This window comes from Phoenix dactylifera, chromosome 9 (assembly GCF_009389715.1).
Source record: "Phoenix dactylifera cultivar Barhee BC4 chromosome 9, palm_55x_up_171113_PBpolish2nd_filt_p, whole genome shotgun sequence".
NCBI classification, from domain to species: domain Eukaryota; kingdom Viridiplantae; phylum Streptophyta; class Magnoliopsida; order Arecales; family Arecaceae; genus Phoenix; species Phoenix dactylifera.
Window position 1 is genome coordinate 14,874,662 of NC_052400.1, and position 19,761 is coordinate 14,894,422.

Here is a 19,761-nt window from a genome sequence, read left to right on the forward strand (position 1 = left end):
TTGCAAAAATATCTCAACAATTATCACATTTATCATCCATATATAATACACATCATAAGTTATAAAAAAATCTAAATAATTGTTGTATCTCCTTTACATGCAGATCATCGGCCAATATTTTTCCCCTACATAAATCTATGTTTGACAACATGAGAACATACCAAAACTGCATAAATATTCTCTCATAAGTTTGTCTAAACATCTCAACTATTGTTACATAGTCCTTAAGTTTGACTGAAGCACATCTCATCCATCATGTTTGCTGTCATAAATGAATTTAATCCCTCAAGGATTTCTTTCTCTTTTTTTTTTTGGTAAAAAAAGATTTCAACTTTTAAGATGGATATTTTTATCATTTCAAATATCATGATTGTGAAATTTCAATAATTAGATTGTGGTTGCCTTACAATTCCCTTTCCAATGCGGCGTAAGGGGATTGGTGCGATTTACTAGTTTTTTTTTTCCCAATGACCTTTTTTATTTTACTTGTGCCATACCGGTGCCACATTAGATTGAAAAATCCAGCAACATCCAAATTTTTTCCCTTCATGAGATGTGTGCTAGCCATTAGGAGAGCTTGGAGGAAGCATAGCTAAGCCTATATAAATGTCATCCGTTATGTTTTGTAACTATAGCTTAGCCATTATTCTTTGTAACACATAAATGTTTTCTATCATAAGTTGATAGAAATATCTTGGCAAATATTGTATATCTGCCATAGGAGGCATGGGCCAAGCTCATTATTATAAATGTGATCTGTACGGCTGCTTTGGTTGTCTGCTGTATAACATCTAACAATCAGACCACCTAAAAACGTTTTGAAAAGATGCTAAATGTTTTAGTTCACCAAATAAGACCCTTTCTTCTTATGTTGAAAAAGAGTTTGCCATATGTGCAAGAGAGACGCATCTGGCACTACTAAATAGTTCATAGATTTAGATTATATTTATTAACAAAAGGATGATTTAACTTTTACTATCTTATTATAGTAGATAGCAGCACCTCTATTCCTCTCATATCTAGGTGCTTCGGCCTGTTGTACACTGAAAGCAAGTTTAACTGATAAAATTCACGGGGATTTGGTGGCTCTTCAAGATAAACTTGAGATTGGGTGATGTTGCGGGCACTTGGCTTTTCTCTTCCATGAAATGTAACAAATTAGATAGCAGGCTAGCACTAGTATAAACTTCATTCATGCTCAAATAGAAAATTTTATTATTATTGTTATCGACTTGCCTGGATGTTTCTGTCGTGCAAGAGCTCTGTTCTTTGAATTAAAAAAAGAAGAAAAAGTGTTGCTGGTCGATTAAGCATCACAATCGGTCTGCGTAGTTAGCAGCACCAAACTTTGCATACTTTTAAATGTATCATGTTGCCATTGAAAATTGATTCGCCCAAAGCACCGAACTAGTTGAATTGCTGGAAAATGTTAAGACCGTAGAGGTTGATAGAAAGTTGCGATGTACCTCTGAAATGGCGAGGTGGTGGTCGATATACTCAGATGTCGATGGCTTCAATACTGGTTGTTCTTGAGATGGTATCAGGAAGAGGAGACTATGCTCGAACCTTCTCTCCGACGTTGGATATGATTTGAAATAGCAAAAACAAAAGATATTCTTTTGTCGGAGAGTATTCGGCAAGTAGAGTTGATCATGGGCCAAACTTGGGCATAAATAATATCAAATTTTATATAAGCCTGACCTGAAGCCCGATTAACAATGAATAGAGTTCTTGTCCAAGATCCAGCCCATGATCAGCACTACCAGTAGGGGACCCTCCAATGCGTCAATCAGATAGGCTCTCGGAAACAGTGAAGACTATAATTAAATTCACACATTTTTTTTTCTTCCATTCTTACATTTTTTTCCTTCTAAGCTCGGAACGAAATTTGATTTGGAACATCTCTATTGCGCTTATTTACGATTGATCACAAAAGTGGATCATGTCTAGGATCGGCTTCCCCTTTAATTTACAAATATCTTCTCTGAATAAATATTGCGGTCAATATCCACAACCAGCACATCTTAAAGATTTGACAATGACTCAACCCACAACCATTGAGTGAACCATCTAAATTCTAACATGGTAAGAAGGGATGATGAATAATTCTTGGAGGGATTGCCTAAAATTGTGGTGATGTACAGGATTTTCTGAGAGAGAGTGTTATGTTTATTATGACGATAAGGAAAACAAGCTAATACACCTTATTATATCTCTAACTCAACTATTTATAACGGAATAGATAAAAAATATATATAGATGAAAGGAGTCCAGCTAAGGAGGAATTGAGTGGGACCATAGCCATCTGCCTTGTTCGTTAAATAACACATGTCAAATTCTTGTATGTCTGATTGACCATATCAAGACATTAGATGAGAGGATGTGCAACGTTGTCTCATTGAAAGAGCAAAAGCTTCACTTGGCTAGCCAAAAATTACAAATTCTAGAAGATAGTTGATCCACTATGCCTTGTTTGGTCATCAGGTGACATCAAATGGATTTGGAAAATAATATTTACATATTTTCATGGGGCACTGCTAATATTATATTTTCAAAAAGCACCTGATTCTATGCTGATGAAAAATTTATACCATATTTATTATCTATCCTGAAACCTTTCTTACAAAGTGACTTGTTTGTAACATCCGGCTGCTTTGTGCAGTAATCCACGCACAGGTGTTATATATTCAATGACATTCGTAGTCAAAAGAAATTTACATGATCGCTAGACAGCGGAATCAACATGAGTTTACTGTTTAAGAAGTAGCTAATCCATTGCTTCTCCATATGAAAATTCATAAGCCTACTACCATGATCTATCCAAACTTAGAAGATTGCATTGGCTTCAAATTTGTAAAACTTATCTTTTTTGAGAGAGAGAGAGAGAGAGAAAGGGAGGGATTAGGGAAACCAACGTGTTATCGATGTCTAGGTTTTCGGCAATGCTCTAGTTGTTAAGCAAGAGGGTGTGACTACTGAGGCAATGCCCAGTTTCTTTGCTAGATATCATCTTCATATTCATGAAGAGCACCCTAATCAAATCCATGACAAACAAACGTGGTACTCTCTTTAGCCAACAGCTAGGAGGATCATGCTTCTCCTTCCACCTTGTAACTAGTTCTATTGGATCCTTGGATAGACATCAACATTTTTTTTTTCCTGAATAGATCAAGTGAGCTGCTCAACCAATTTCTCTAATCATTGGTTTTAGATGATAGAACTCACACGGGAATCCAAATTTCCAAGGCAAATCATGGGGGGGAACAGCTGCTGGATTGTTTGATAAGTCCTCATCCACAGCTACTAAAACGAAACCTTAGCATATCAATATGTTTTTTTCCCTTAAATTATAATTTTTAATGTTTGCATATCAAAATTACTTCAAGCCCCCACCAGAGTATCCTCTGGTTTCCCCTTACATAGAAATAGTTCACCATGCTCTCTCCATCGACATCTCCTCGGTTCTAAGAGAAGACGAGAACGTAGTCTGCTAGAAAACTAGGTTAGGCCTTGAAGCATACGGATTACTGATCTCAACAAACAGCTTCGACTAGGATTCCACCAACTCACTTGCGGTCAAACAAGGGATTCCACCACGAAACCATGACGCGCTCGCCACCAAAAAATTCAGGGTCAACATCGGCCGAAACTTAGGCGTATTCCATCTTTGTACCTTCACTTATCCACTTACAATCGTAGCAGCATTTTTGCGCTATTAACTGCTGGAATCTCAAATTAAAAGCAATCTCATTCTAAAAAAATCCAAATGAAACCACCTGTACATGGGAACTACAATCTTCCCATTTCTTTTCTTATTATTTTTTTTCAATAGTTACCCATAGGATTCATCATGTTAAATGTTAGGTATATTCGTAGAGACAGTAATACTTAGTGAATAATTAATAAGACTTAGGAAAAATCTCATGCTCCGATCATAGCTTGATTAAACTCTTTGCCGGACTCAAACCTAACCAGGAAAGAATGAGAGAGAGAGAAAGATAACAGGAAGGATGAGCTTAATGGTTACCAAGAGTTGTTCAATGGCTTCTCTAGCAAAGCCGAGATGTACATCTCCCCGAGCTCCGGCCCCCGGTCGAGCTTCCTCCCCACCTCCCACCTCACCTTCCTAAACCCGACGCTCTCGATCACCGGCACGTACTCCTCCATCTGGTCCTCCACAAAGAAGAAATGATCCAGCCAAAACAAGCCTCCGGGCCTCAGAACCCTGTACACATCAAACAAAATAAAATGCAGCAACGTGGTCGGGATCCAGTTACTGAGAACATGCATGGAGTGCACGATGTCCAAAGTGTTATCGAAAAACGGCAGCCTCTGCGAGATACTGATGTAGAGCGGCACCACCCCTCTGGCGGCGACGAAGCTGTTGAACGGCCCGTTCAGATTCATGGAGGTGGTGACGATGGTGACGTTGCGTTCTTTCATGCGCACCGCGAAGGACCCGGCGCCGCCACCGATGTCGAGGCCGATGCGGATGGAGCCCGGGGGGCTCGCATCGGCGAGGACTTGGTCGATGGTGAAATCGAGGGGATTGGATGAGGGGGTGACCCAGCGGTGCTTCTCCCGGCCGTCGAGGTCGAAGCAGTCCTTGCAGTCGTCGAAGGACTTGGAGTGCTTCCGGGCGACGAGGCATGCGAAGGACTTGCAGGAGTAGGCGGACCAGTGGACGGAGTTGTCGGGGGGGAGGGACCAGAGGGAGAGGGGGAAGGGGAGGGGGGGAGAGGGGTGGGGAGGGGCGGCGGGGCGGCAGCGGCGGCGGGGGAGGGGCTCGCAGCCCCGGAGGAGGAGCTTCTGGGCGAGGAGCTCGTCGTCGGGGCAGGAGCCGTTGACGGGGTAGGAGAGGAAGGCGGCGAGGTCGGAGGGGAAGAGGGGGCAGGGGAGGCCGACGGGGGGGTGGAGGGTGGCGGAGTCGAAGTTGTGGTTGTGACCGAAGGGGAGGGGCTGGGGGGAGGTGAACGCCAGGAATTCTGAGGGGAGGGAGGGGTTAGGGGGTGGAGAGGAGGAAAGTGAGATGGAAGGGGTTTGGAGGGAAGAAGGACAGGAGGTTGAGTGGGAGGAGAAGAGGAAGAAGGTGAGGAGGTTGGAGGAGGCGAGGAGGAGGAGGAAGAGGAGGAGGTGGGAGAGGGAGAGGTGGCGGTGGGGAGAGAGAGAGTCCATGGGGACTTAGGTGTGCTGTGGGATGTGTGATCTCCCTCTCTCTGTCTCTCTCTCTCTCTATCCCCCCCTCCCTCCTTTAGTGCGCCAAGGTGGGTATCTGTGCATATAAAGGGGTTGTCGGGTAGAGACCTACCTTACCAGGAACACGGTCTAAATACAGGCTACCTGCATTTGACCGTTTGATTTTGGGTGGGAAGTTCACGCTCTTGTGTTGAGAACCTTTTAGGAAATGTAACGGTCAAGTTCAGTGGAGATGGATCGAACGACGTGCAGTTATCCTTTCCCGAGAGCGGCGAAAAATGAAATGCTAGCCAACATGGTAGCATGCTCGTAAAATACCCCCCTGGGATTTAAAAATGTTCTTGCATTTGGATTGAGGTAATAGCAACAAAGCTTAAGAGTTTTTTAGAAATAAACAACATTTAAAAGAGGAAAATTTATCCTAATTTAACTGGGTTGAAACGTTACGGTCCTGTTGCAGGGATGGAAGCAAAGATAATGTTTATTTATTTAATATAATAAGAGTCAGCAAGGTGATTGCCCAAGGGATACATTGAAAACAGCTTTAAGGACGCATTACATAATATTGAGGACTTGGTCGGCAGAGTCCTCGACAGTTGCCCGTGCCATTTGAATCCCGGCTCACCATGGCAAAGTCAAAATCCAGCATTAGAAAAAGATGTGCATGGGGAATTGTAACAAAACGGAGACTATGGGAAACAGAGAGATGCTGCAGCGGGTAGGACGGAAGAGAGTGAGAAACGACACTAATGAAACTAGCACCATATTTTGAGTATTTAACCTGTAAAAGAATTCATAAAATCATACTGCTTTATAGTCACCTGATTCAGGTAAACAAAGGTAAAAATGAAACGGAGATCTACCAGATTTCAGGACTATTTCTGCTTTATAGTCACCTGGGACTTGCAGCCATATAAAAGCAAAATTCAAGCAAGATGCCAGGAGTTTGATCTCAATGGATACAAGAATTGGAGCACAGAGGTGTATTTTGATTTGTATCGTTCATGCACAACTTAATATGAAGGCAAGAAACCGCTCCGTCCGGCGAGCACCTCTATCTGGGGGCTGGTGATGTTGCACCGCGTGACTGAACCCTCATCATAAGCCTCAGGCTAGAGAACTTTTACTCAGATCAGACCAAGCAAAGGTATCAGTCGACATGTTGTTTGCTCTCAAGCTGCTGATTCATGTACCAAGTGGCAAGGCGGCGAAGGCTCAGTCCCACAAGCATCTTGCAAATGGCAAGCGTGATGTAGGTCAGGCTTGACCAGAAGATGATCCAGAATAACCTCCATGGGAGTGGACCATATGGAAGAACGATTGCATATACTGGAGTTAGAACTCGGATGACCTGAAGCAAGATAGAGAATAGTTCTCTGATACATAACCACAACCAACTAGTAGTCATCGATGGATCAAAATACTGGTTGCAGTGACCTACCACACTGGCTGGTGCAAGAGGAATGAAAGTAAGGTCTTTCCGACGCTCATCAGGCTTCTCATTCAGCGTCTGAACAAGATCATAGAAAACAAACCATGAGCTGTGTATTCTTAGTAGAGACTGAAGAATTTACTAGTTCAAGATTCTTTTAACAGGAAAACAACAAAAAATGCATAGCCAACTGAAGACCAAGAAAGATTCATTCAACATAAATGGAAAATGCAGGATTTTGCTCATTTCAAACCAACTACCTCAATCTAATACACCAGCAGTTATATGCTAAATCCACAAGAGCGGTAAATTTTGGCTAGTGCTCATCTGATTCTTGCAGTAAGAACAAAAATGTTAAAAGAGGCATGCAGTGAACGTGTGAATTGGTAATGTTGAAAGAAATAAACAATTTGATGCCTTAACCAAGAACATCAAATAAGCATTGGCATTTTGCCAAGTCCAAGTTGCACATGCTAAAACCATCACAGTTGATTCTCCACTTGCCAAGTCTCCAATATATAACTGACATGCTTAAAGTTGCTCTCATCCTAATGTTTGTTGTATCATACATCAACCTTAACATTCTCATATCTGCAACTCCTGGCTTTTATATTTAGAACCCTTAAATTGCAGAACATTTAAAACCATACAATGTAGAACACCATATTGCTCTAAGACTTTCCTTTCTAGTCTTATAGACATGCTAATCATGTAAGTGTACTTCTAAAACATATCTGCTTCTCACTCTACATTATTTCATATAATATATTTAAAATTAAGAAAGGCTTGGAAATAATATTCTTTGGACATCATTTTCAATTAGAAGCTACTCCTTTTTTCACTTTTATCTCTAGTTTTTAAAAGCTTTCCCCAATAATTGTAATCTAGAATTTACCATAGAAAGCATTGGCACTTCTAAATATCCATAACAAATTCACCTACAGTGATAGAAAAGTTGAAACCTAGATTAGTACATATTGAATGATATGTTCCTTTTGACAAAGTTTCTTTAAATTCTTTTATTAAGAAAAGGGGACAGTGACCTGGTCCATTCATTGGCATATCAATAGCCATTAGATTAGTTGGCTGTTACTGGCAGTTTATAGGAACTTTTGAAGTTCAAGTCTTTTCGGATTATTGTCTCAGGAAAAAGATTCAGACGATACAAAAAGGTGAGTTATGTATTAGTGGATTACTTCTCATCTTTTCTTGCAAGAATATAACCTCCATCTACTTTCTGGCAAATGACCACATTGGTTTCTTGAGACTGGTGCTGATTGTCTCAAAAAAACTACTATATTTTTCTTTTCCAGATATGCAATCTCATATAATTAATTTTATGAACCAAAATGATAAATTAGAGGCCATCAAATGGACTACTTTGTCAACCTCCTCAATATTAAACATTTTGTTTCGTCAAAAATTGTAGCACTGCTCTTCTAGAAAGGATTAGTTGCTTAGTCTGCACTGAACTCTATCAACATTTTTCTTCTCTTTTAATTGTTATATACATAATTATATATATATATATATAAGCTGTCAAGGTTCTGTGGACTTCTCTAAACTAATCATTTCGCTTCAAATTGAGGATAGCTGGATTATAATAAAAATTCAGCCCAAAACAGAAAATGAGAATAGTGCTGGGAATCTTGTATGAGCCCTGAGATACATTCTGCTCCCTAGTCCCAAATTACGCTGCTAAAAGCTCCGCCCAAACTACTCACAACTTGCTTTCCTGCATCAATGTCTTGCCAGTTGCCACAGAGGGGAGATAGCTCAGACAGCTAACTAGACTTTGGAAGTTAACCATGTCCTCTCAACGCACCAATCTCCGTTCACTGACTTCAAAAAAAAATTAATTTTAAAGATCTAAGCAATTGGTTTTGATTGCATAGGAACATACATGGAGTGCAACAGTGCAACCTAAAACTAATATTTCCAAAATTGATCAGAAGTATAACACAACTTCCCCTAGTTTTATCAAGATGTTCTCACTAAAAGTTTTTAAAGTAATTATTATGCATGTCTATGTTATGTTGTCTGTCTATAACTACATATCCACTCAGAAAGGCAAACTTTTGAGAAATTATAATTCTATCGTATTTATTACAGCTGATTTAGCTTCAAAGCTGGATATGTTAAGAAAAATATTCTACAGCCCAAAAAGGAAGAATGAAATAATTAATTTTAGGATGGATAGATGCAGAGAAATTTAGTAGATGAAATTGCAGATTTACCTGTTTGCAAAGGTCTTCTAGAAACTCTGAGTACGCACTGGGTTTTATTTCATTAAATTTTGCAAGAAATGAATGCTTGATTGTATCAATAAATGTTTCACACACATAAACCTGGAGGGCATCCTGGGGGATTAAAATATACAAAAAAATATTAGCTGATATAAGCCCGATGAGACAAGTTCTGATGCATTCACTCTTCTGGTAACCAAAACCATGCTTATAGTAAAAGACAAACTTACGATAGCAAAACTCTCAAACCAGGGTCCCTCAGCCTCCAAGATATTCTGGGATAGCACAAATAACACATAAGTTGTGATGTGGAACCTCTCGATGATATCTGGATATGAAAATCAATAGTGAAAAAGGTAAGAACCATGAGTTTAGAAATCAGATTATTTATTTTGCCATATATATGCATATATATATATATACATACACACACACATACATATATATAGACAAAATCTCGGTCTCTAACCCAATCATCAAGTATGTGTCCAAATAGATGGTTTTAATACCATGATACTACATTTTACTATAACCTAATCATCAAAATCTAGTGAATTAAACCTACCCATATTTTAACATATGTTGAAATGATCCATCAAGTGGATTTTCAATTTATATGCCCTGTCATATATTATACTACACTAGTACAATTAATATCGTTTATTTTTGTAGCAACTTGGTGCATAGATTAAAGGCCAACAAAATATATGAATTTTGCTTTCTAGATATTTTTCTATATTGTAGATTATAATTTGGATGGCCTATAGGTGATTTTAAAATCATTAACTCCTTTTTCAAGGAGTTAAAGTAAAATGTGTAGTATGACTATATACGTATAGATATAGATATATATGTATGTATTTATATATGCATGAAGGCATGCATGCGTGTAGTATATGTATATATGTATGGGATGTATTATGTATGTATCTATATCTATATATACACGTAAGTGTATACATACAAATAGATATATATATAGAGAGAGAGAGAGCGCGACTATTTTCCTCCAAAAGGATTAAGGCCTCAATCCTACCGATGCAAAATCAGTGATGTACAATTTAATTTAAAAATTGACAATTGAGCATTATCTATATTCTCAAAAGTACCTACAAACCAAAAATCATGTGTTTGGCCTTCTACTTATGAATCAAATGGGCACAAAAGTGGATGGTAGCAATAATCTTAGTGTTCACTATATGACCAGGCACAAATTGATAATCCACGACATTGATTATGATATACACATCATATAACATGTATGAACCAGAATCCAATAAATTTGGATTCTTCCATATTATAAATCATGCAAAACATCATATGAAGCCATTAAAACAGTCTATTTTTGGACCATTTGATGCATAGGCAAATGATTTCCAAAATAGATGAGTTTTGGTTTGCAGGAACTTTTTATGCTGTAAATCACGATCAAGGGTGTGTTGATCCTTCATATAGAATTTCCATCATTGATTTTATGTCAATAGGATTGAGAACACAATCCTTCAAGGAGGAGAGTGAACAGTATATACATATGCACAGGCATATATTCTATATTCATATAAGAGGGAGATAGAGAGAGTTGGACTACATACTAAAACATTAAATCTTTGCTAGACAATTGAATGATTCAAAACCAATGGAGCACACAATTTGAAGGTATCCATACATAGATATGTGTATGTATTGAGAATTCAAGTGCCAATCCAACCCGACCATGCCATGCTAGCTTAGTACCACCCATACCAGACCAAAGGTCTTTTCATTTTGAAATGGCACAATTTGTGCCATAGCCGGCATGCCGATGGCACCAACACCTCAGTCCTTGATATTTAAGTGTATGGTAAATATATAGATGCAGGGTACCAATATATATACATGCATAGATACATGTATATACCTATATAACATATATTGCGTGTATGAGTAAACAAAAGGGGGAGCAAAAGGAATCAAGCAACTCATACTTACAACAGCAATTGTGCATGTGTACGCAAATGCACATTCAAATGTATGCACCTACATCTAGATCTTCACATTATGTGCTAAAAGTTGAATTCTGATTCTTATGCGATGCTCACAAAAATCTAGCATAAGGTCGAAGTTTGATATAAGAATGTAAAATGAACATTAGGAGCTTGTTTGGCGTGATTCTTGATTATTAATGTGCAATTCATTGGCGTTTTTGTCTTGTGATCAGGATTTAGCAAAGGAGAGACTGAAATCTTGTGAATGAAACCACACATAATGGAAAATATCCATTAGGTCCCTATTACTGTTCAAGCGAGTTGGGATGAAATTTACAATACCTCCATCTCATGTAAATCACACATAAGGGTTTGGATATTAGTATTGGGTGCAATATCATCTCTGGCCAATACTTGTACCATATCAACATGGACATTCTACTAGCTAACATGCCATGACTGAGGAATTGAATATACTAGCTAAATTATACAAACTAAAAGATGATTAAGTACAATAAAAAACTAAGAAAATTTTAAGCAATGGGAAAAACTGGAGAACGAAAGTTTTTAAAAAATCCAATTTTATGTGTTTGACTATTTTAAAATGGTTCAAAACACTAGTATCATGTGCAATTGCGCATACCATCCAAGGCCGGTAATAGCCATAATGAACAATATAATGATAATGACCCATTATAGTTGAGGATGCTTTATGAACTACTATCAAGCTAGCAAAGCAACAAAGTGATCATATATCACTTCAAATGCCAAAAACTGCATGGATTTGGCCAACACAGGTACAAACTGATCATATACTATACTAGCAATGAGCAGTACTCAGTATTTGGTTCCTTGATCATTAGGTTCAATCTTGACCAACAAGGATCAAAATGAGGCACACAAACACATCACCTAGTTGACTCCATGAGCAAAATTTTGTTGATTGCACCTTTGTACAAAAATAGTAAGCCTCTCCAAGATAACCATAATTATCAGAATGTGCTCCAACTATTTGGATGAGCTTTATGAACCCTCATGCAATAACTCAACTAAGCCTAGAACATAAATAATATGCCAAAACAATAAATTCACAACAGGCAAATGATAACAAGCCAGCCCCACTCTTCCTCTTATTGGTTCAATAAGAATTAAGAAGAAAAAAAAGAAAGAAACTGACTCACCATAGTATACCAAACTGTGAAGGTTTTCTTTGCTAACACGTTTGAATACACTGCTTTTAACCTCAGAGAAGTTATTTGACACCAGTAGAGCCAGCAAAGCATTGTTGTGGCCAATAATGCAAGTTGATAAAGTGATAGCCTGAGCCAATAAGATGAAAGAATGGACAAGTATCCTACTTAAGGAAATGCAATTCAGAAATGTATCCACATAAATGAAAATAAAATATAACCATCTGTCATAAAGGATATCAAATGCAATGATGGCTATTGCTTCATCCAAAATGAACCTCATCAGTTGAAATATCATATTGTCTGGCAAACAATTTGAAAGCCCTTCTGCAGAATTGAACAGAACTTGCAAAACATCTTCGCCAAAAGATTGACAGAGTTTGTCAAATATCTGCCATGAATTTGAAAATTTGTATCAGTAATGGTGCATGTATACAAAATACTATATTTTGTCTTCTCACCTCTAATACATTGTATACCACATAGAGTTTGACTATTCCTTGTCCACGTATGATATGATATATTAGGCTGATATCTGATGAGTGAGAAAACAATTGCAGTGATTATGTACTAATGTAATGCCTACAAAGATTATATTGCTAGAAGTGTAGGGTGGCCGTTGCCTCCCTTACCATCAAAAAAAAAAATATTGCTAGAAGTGACCAAACAGATGGCCGAAAGGAATCAAAACAGGCAACAAGAATATCAAAGGCAATGTAAATAAAATGGACATTTTACCCGACCTGTCATTTGTAGCGTGATTACTCCTATAGTCAACACAATGAAACAACCAAAATCTGATAACTCGGCAGCATTTGGCCTCTGAAACTGCCTGCCATGAACATGTTAGGTTAATGAGTAGCTTTTAAAGGTCAGTGAACATCAGGACCATGAACAGAATAGTGATTCAGAAAGTAGAAAAATGAGTGAAATGAAAGAATTACAGGGAGTGAACATGTCATTATGCTTCATTAAAGATCAACCTGATCAACCTATCTGGAAGATAATTAGGTGAACTGCTATAGGTGCAAGACATGCATGAAGCAGTTGAAGGAAATCGACTTGCAAAGCAGACTGTAATTCAACTTCCAGCAGTCTATAGGTAGCTCGGTTTCCTGCTGACGCAAGGAATACACAATCTCTAAATATGGCCTCCACATGGAATTACTTCAGATAAATGCAAAGGCAAGTACCAATGAAGAGCTTTCAAGAATAGAATTACTGCTAATCTACTATTGACTTCCAAGAAATAATTTCTACATAGGGCATGTAGTCTTTGTTTGACCCTGTACTGATGTCAACTCAATGGTATCTTAGGTGCAACTTAAGAGAATATATGCTTCCTATGTCCATAATGATTATATGATGCCATTTATACATCATAAAAGCATTAATGAAGAGAACTAGATTTTAAAGGCTAAAATATAAACAAAGCAATATAAAAACATAGAAAAACACTTTCACAAAACTGACTTATGGCTTATAGCCTAATTTTTTTATTCCAGAAAAACAATTAACATGAACAGATCGCAACCCACCGGGTGTGCAGCACCCTCCAAATGGTCATAAGAATTCGTGCTGGCATAATAGTTAGCAATGACAGAAATGAATCCAAACAGACAAAGAAGCCTGCAACAATAAGCTGCAAAATTGTGATTAACATTAGAGGTGCTATTCCCTAACAAAGAAGGATGATAAAAGTAAAGGACCATAGCTAACTCCTGCAATTTTTTAAATGTCCGCCCACATCTACTCACGCTTCACTGAACAGGACAATACCTCCATGTTGATACAGGTCAATGCAGCACATAATATCGAGTCAGAACAGTAGCAGTATGCTCAAGATTTCAAAGCTTGATAAGATCACGGTAATATGTCATGGATTTGTAGCTCAATGCTGGATTGTGAAAGCTATTGCCTTAGCAGCAGCAATTTAGTTGTGCAAGCACAACACCACAAAAAGAACCAAATCATATCTAGTCCATTGACTAAATTGTGCCAAATTTCTAGTCAAATTTTACCATAAAGAAAAATCCCTGCACATATTACTGAACATTGGGCCTATGACTATTTCATAACTAATCCAACTATATACATCAGAAGTGCAGGTATACCCGTTCACATCTCCAAGGAACATGGAACATAGTATTATAGACCCCCTGACGCTTCTTCTCATTCCCAGCAGGTATTGTGCTTCTAAGTGAATTACCACCATAAATCTCTCCCATAAAGTATTTTATGGGCGATCTGTCCGAAGATGAGACTTCTGCAAACAATACATAAATGCAAATGGATGTACCATTATGAGTATACACTGGGTCAAAAAAAGTAAATAGAAGAAAATCTTCTAGCGTGCAACAAAATTTATTAAACGTTAGTATACAAGTGATATTGGTAAAGTAATAAGTGAAAGGAAAAAACTATTCATTGCAGCTCAATAATCATATATTCAAACTGTATAGAAAATTCTGATATCCAGTTTTTGACTAGAATTAGAATCTCAAATAATGTAAAAGTTTGCCAATGTGTTTTGCCATATCCAGATAATTGACATATTGTTTCCAAGATGACTAAATAAAGTTATCACTCACATGGCACAAGCAAGCATTTGAAGTAAGAATAACAACTAAGCAGGTTGATTTATCTCCCTTCATCTCAGAAAAAATAAACAAATAACAGTTATCAGCGTTCCCATGATTATGGAGAATGAAACAAGCCAATCTTTTTTCATTACAAATTCATTTTGATTTTGATGGGGGTCATGGGAAATTCCACATGACCCTCCCAATGCTAGGGCCCCTTAAGCAATGTCATTCTTGAACTTATGCATCCAGTCCCTAGAAGACAAACTTTTGTCACAAATTCTAGAACTCTTCCAAACAGGCATTTATTTATTAAGAAAAACAGACAAGAGAAAGATAAGAGACAAGTACAAGAGAATCTTAATGGCTCTCACACATTATAAACCCCACTTCTCTTAGTCTCTGGAATGTAATCAAAACTCAACATGACAAGCATGACAGCCATGTACGGGTGCAAATGGATCAGATGATGTCTGTCTGTATCCATTTCTGTATCCAAATCAATCATGATATAGTTATAAGTTTTAGAATCAAACCATAACTATATCCATATTTTTACATGCATTAAGAAAATTGGATATGGACAATGGTTAACAATGTTGTTAAAAGTGGTTGCCTAGGCACCTGCCTAGACACTTAATTTGACAAGGCTGCCTAGGCCAAGCCCGCTTGAACCACATATATTTTCAGCTTTCATTTTCCCTTTACTTTCCCTATTCGAGCCCTATATGGGACATGCGAGACTGCAAATGGAGACTGGAGACTATCACCAATGTAACAATAGCCAGTGGGTTCATCAACAGCTACCACCGGGTCTGTCGGCAATGATTAGTGGCAAAGTGACGGTAGTGGCTAGTGTTAGTGCCAAGTTTGTATTTTTTTTTTCTTGTTGATTTTCTTGCTTTTTCTTCAAACCAATCTTCATCTTCTTCTCCTCCACTTTTTCTTCTACTCCTCTCTTCTCCATCTATCCATTCTTCTCCTCATTTTTTTCTCTCTTTTGTTGTAATTGCTAGCATCTATTCCACTTGGCCCCTCCTTTCCTTCTTCTTGGCAGGTGTTGGTTGTGGCCTTGTAGCTTGTTTGTTGCTACTTCCCTACCCTCCCTCTTGCTTCTTGCCACGTGTGGGGCTTCCTAGATACCTAGCTATGGCCCTGCAGCTTGCTAGCTGCTGCAACAGCAGTGATGTTATTGCTGCTCTCCTTCTCGTGGATTTCGATCTTTGAAAATTTAAACATGAAACATAAGTTTTATAATAACATATATAATGAGAAAAGAGTGTACATGATATATGCACATGCTTGGCTTCTCCTAGATATACAAATACCTGATACATATCTAGATACACGACACTGTTGCAATTCTAATTTACTTTGATATAGTTCTCTTGAACTCCAAAGTGAACTAAGCAAAAACATCTTGTCTTTAATTTAGTTTTGTTTCCATTGGGTGACATCTTTGACTTGGTTGATTGCATCCTCAATAGTCAATGTAATTCAGCAAATTATTAGGGTCCACTAAAGAGTCAAGTGATTAATTAAATACAATTGTATCTCTTTTGCTTTTTGTATAATCATTTGTTTGTTTAGAAAAATAGTAAAAGAAAGTTGGGAGCCTTATATATTTATTTGTAGTCAAAAAAACATAAAGTCAAATAATATTCTACCTGTAAAGCTTCCAACTTATATCTGCTCTTGTATTTGTATTGTCAAATCCAATCTCGCACCCACATTCACATTCACCAAATAGAAACGGATACAGATATGGATATGCCGTTATCCAATCCGTGTCCAATCCATTTTCAGCCCTACATCCATGCAACCCATAAGTGCATCACAACCCTTTGAATGACAAAACCAATATCTCTAAGCATGTAACAGAGGCATAGCGTGGCAAAACTCTTTCGGAAGTCAATTATCCTATGAAATTAAAAAGCAAAATTGGAGGGTCACTGCACATTAAACACAAAATTTGGCCATCTTGAGTGATCATATGCTCATAACTAATTGGCATTGCAGGAAAATTTATTAAAATAAGCAAAGTTGTAAGTGATTTTACCTCCTAGCAGATTTGGATCTTCTGCCATTACCCGATTCCAATCCAACGACCCCTCTTTCGCAAACTTAGTGATTTTTTCCTTAGATTGAGGCCTCCATTGCCCTGCGGAACTCTCCCTGGTGCTGGTCTCCTCTTCCCCAGGCTCATCGCCAGCACTCCCGTTCGCGTTCCTCTGCCTCAGTTCCACGAAAGAAACACAGCTCACTTGGGAGCTCTCCGGCTCCGGCGCTGGCTCCACCACCGTGTTCTCACACACGGACTCCACCACCGATCTGCTCTTCGAGACGCTGAGTCCCATCTTATCCTCATAGTGACCGTTCTCGACCACGGGCTTCTGAAGATCTAATCCCACCAAGAGGCCCCGATCCTCGGCCAGTGCCGCCCTCTCGGTTAACTTCTTTTTCTTCGAGGCCTTGGATTTCCGCTTCCGGCGGGTCGATCGGCCGTCCTCGCCACCGTTCGAGAAGACGACAGATGGCCGGAGGGAAAGGATTCCGTCGTCGCCGGAGCTGTCGCTGGCGAGGAGGTCGAAGGAGACCTTCCGCCCGCCGGATCTGAGGGACATCGGCGGACGAATTCGACGGAATTCTATCGATACCGAGAGATTAGGGCAAAGTGGAGAGAGGCGGGAGGAGAGAGGGGAGAAACCCTAAAAGTTTCGAGAGGAGTATCGCAGGAGTGGCGATCCCACGCTAGCGAGGAGACTTTAGGGGGAGCACCTCAGAACTAACCGCCACCGCCGGGGGGGGGGGGGGGGGGGGGGCGGCGGGGCGGAAATTTTCGCTGGAACAGTTCCATACGTCCCTGGATAAATATTAATCATTTACAAGTCCCTATGTTATATCTAAAAAATCTGAAATTGTGACTGTAGAAATATTTTGGAAAAAAAAGGAAATAATAAATAATATTTTAACCAAAACGCTTTGGGGCTCCATTTTGGTAGCAAAAGGGAATTTGGAGTCACATCTAAGTTCCAACAGGGGTTTGGTGCTTTTACACGAGGTTTCATTCAAAAATTCACCAATCCCCGCTTGACACATCACGACGCATAAGGACTTTTCCCCATGTCACTACTCATCATATTGATATTTATTTAACAATCCTAATATTAATTAGAAGATGTTAAAAATAAATCTATTCAATAGTTCATTGATGAAATTTTGATCATTCATACAAGTTTATATATTAAGTGATGTGATGACTAATGAAGAATAATTATTTATAGGTCCCTACACAAACAAGTCTCCATTTTCATATAAAGACTTGCAAATAATTTATATTTTTTTAATATTGGAGATATATGTGCATAATTTTCAGAAACATAAAACACATTGTTAACATCTGACAGTAAGAAATATAAACGGTAAGAACTATTAAGTCTAATGGAGAATAAAAGCTTGATCTCCAAAGCTGAGTGTCATGTGCAATGAATTTTGAGATTTGTTTTTGGTGTGATGCATGTCCAATATTATCTAAAATAATTATATTCCAAACATGGATCTCAAAATCCATAACTTGTTATAGCAACCCTGCAACTAGAATAAATTCTTATGGAAAAATAAATGTTAATTGTGTTGGTTATAGATAGTAAAAAATAATCACATATGGTAGAGGGGAATGATAATTTTCTTTTTTTTGAAATCATTTGATAGCGTTAAACATGATTTTGATAAGCAATCATTGCAACATGATAATTCATAGCATTATAATATATAACATCATCGTATATGAGTAGAAGGAGAAAAATTTTGAGAGGTAGCTATACAAATAGAAATCTTGCTCTTAAAAACCATCATTATAATGCTTTTGGGCACCAAGTAGCATGACAAACATTATATATATATATATATATATATTAAGAGAGAGATTTTAGATATGTTTTATATGCTTCAACAACGAAATAATAATTAGTCTTTGTATTTATTTTAAAAGTAAATTTTATTATGTGATATTGACCTTATTAAATTGCATTGCTATTCGCTGCTATTGTTACTTGGTTCACATCACAATATATCATATCGCTACTATTGTTACTCAGTTCACGTCAGAATACGTCATATCTGTTGTTCCAATGGCTATTATTTTATATCTTTTTTTTAAGAAAACTCTAGAGGATAAACTAGGCAAGTAATTATATTATATCTATAATAATGATAATTCAGGAGGTTGATCGTTATGTTCATAGTGATAGTAAGTACTGAATCAAGCAGTAAATCGACAATCCATTATAATAGGAATGCATAATTTATTTTATACCAAAAGACTTATCAAAAGTTGCCACCAAGGTGGTAGCCTAGTGGTACTGGGCGGGGATTCTAACCTCATGGTCCCAAGTTCGAGTCGCTGCAAGCCCAGAGGCCAGAGGGGTAGCTGAGCCGGGCCCATGGATGGGGAAGACATGAGTAAAACCGATCTGGATACCCAACACACAGTCATTTCTGCCCGCATCGAATATTTCTTTTATATTGCATCATTGCATGATATAGTAAGTCCTAGTAGGTTGTCAAATTTATTTTATGATGCTGACGCCTATTACAGATGGATGCAGTAACTTGCATGATATGATAAAGCATGGTCGACTATTGTATATCAGTTGCATCCAAGGAGGATTCTTTGTGGAGATGTGTGAGCTGCTCTCTTAGACCTATACATCACTTGGAAGAGGAGACCACAGTCCACAGGTTAGCAATTCCTGAAATATATAGTGACAAAAAACAAGCATATGCAAATATATTAATGCATGCTCGACTTCCAGAATTGCGTCTGATGATAAAGATAAATATGCACCCTATATGCCATATATGTGTATCATAAAGTAAATTCATGCATCGTGTAGACATTAGACATTTATCGATAACTTCAATAGTATGAATCATTGTGTTAAAGTGATTTTCACCGAAAAAATTGCATCACTTCCTTTACATGTGGGTATTGAGAAGTAAAGCCACATGTCGTATAAAAACATTGAACATGCATCAATAATTTCAGTGGGGATTATTGCTAGGTTAAAGCAATACGCAATGGAAAAAAATAAATATGCACCGCATGTAACGAATGTGTATAACACAAAATAAATACGTGTTGTTTTTATG

General features: G+C 38.0%; 2 protein-coding genes across 4 annotated transcripts; both read right to left on the reverse strand.

The window, feature by feature from the left end:
* Positions 1-3,779: 3,779 nt before the first annotated feature.
* LOC103701603 lies at positions 3,780-5,247 on the reverse strand. The gene has a single exon (XM_008783738.4). The coding sequence runs from the start codon at positions 5,173-5,175 to the stop codon at positions 4,024-4,026; it is 1,152 nt and encodes a 383-aa protein (XP_008781960.2). The 5' UTR covers positions 5,176-5,247; the 3' UTR covers positions 3,780-4,023.
* A 414-nt stretch (positions 5,248-5,661) lies between these two features.
* Positions 5,662-17,422, reverse strand: LOC103722935 (protein POLLEN DEFECTIVE IN GUIDANCE 1-like). 3 transcript variants are annotated; one of them, XM_008813713.3, is made up of 11 exons: positions 16,670-17,422; positions 14,143-14,294; positions 13,567-13,670; positions 12,772-12,860; positions 12,490-12,563; positions 12,269-12,419; positions 12,020-12,187; positions 9,105-9,202; positions 8,866-8,988; positions 6,638-6,706; positions 5,662-6,547 (listed from the first exon to the last, which is right to left on the reverse strand). In XM_008813713.3, the coding sequence occupies exons 1-11, from the start codon at positions 17,232-17,234 to the stop codon at positions 6,347-6,349; spliced, it is 1,794 nt and encodes a 597-aa protein (XP_008811935.1). In that variant the 5' UTR covers positions 17,235-17,422; the 3' UTR covers positions 5,662-6,346. The 3 variants fall into 3 exon arrangements, with proteins under 3 accessions (XP_008811935.1, XP_038986079.1, XP_038986080.1); XM_039130151.1 differs by having other exon boundaries at positions 12,020-12,419; XM_039130152.1 differs by lacking the exon at positions 13,567-13,670 and having other exon boundaries at positions 12,020-12,419; positions 12,772-12,856.
* Positions 17,423-19,761: the final 2,339 nt, after the last annotated feature.

Coding starts and splice junctions, on each gene's coding strand:
- LOC103701603 (XM_008783738.4), bottom strand. CDS start 5,175: ATGGACTCTCTCTCTCCCCACCGCCACCTCTCCCTCTCCCACCTCCTC.
- LOC103722935 (XM_039130151.1), bottom strand. CDS start 17,234: ATGTCCCTCAGATCCGGCGGGCGGAAGGTCTCCTTCGACCTCCTCGCC. Junction 12,564..12,771: donor AATCACGCTACAAATGACAG/GTCGGGTAAAAT, acceptor CTCACTCATCAG/ATATCAGCCTAATATATCAT. Junction 6,548..6,637: donor CTCTTGCACCAGCCAGTGTG/GTAGGTCACTGC, acceptor ATCTTGCTTCAG/GTCATCCGAGTTCTAACTCC.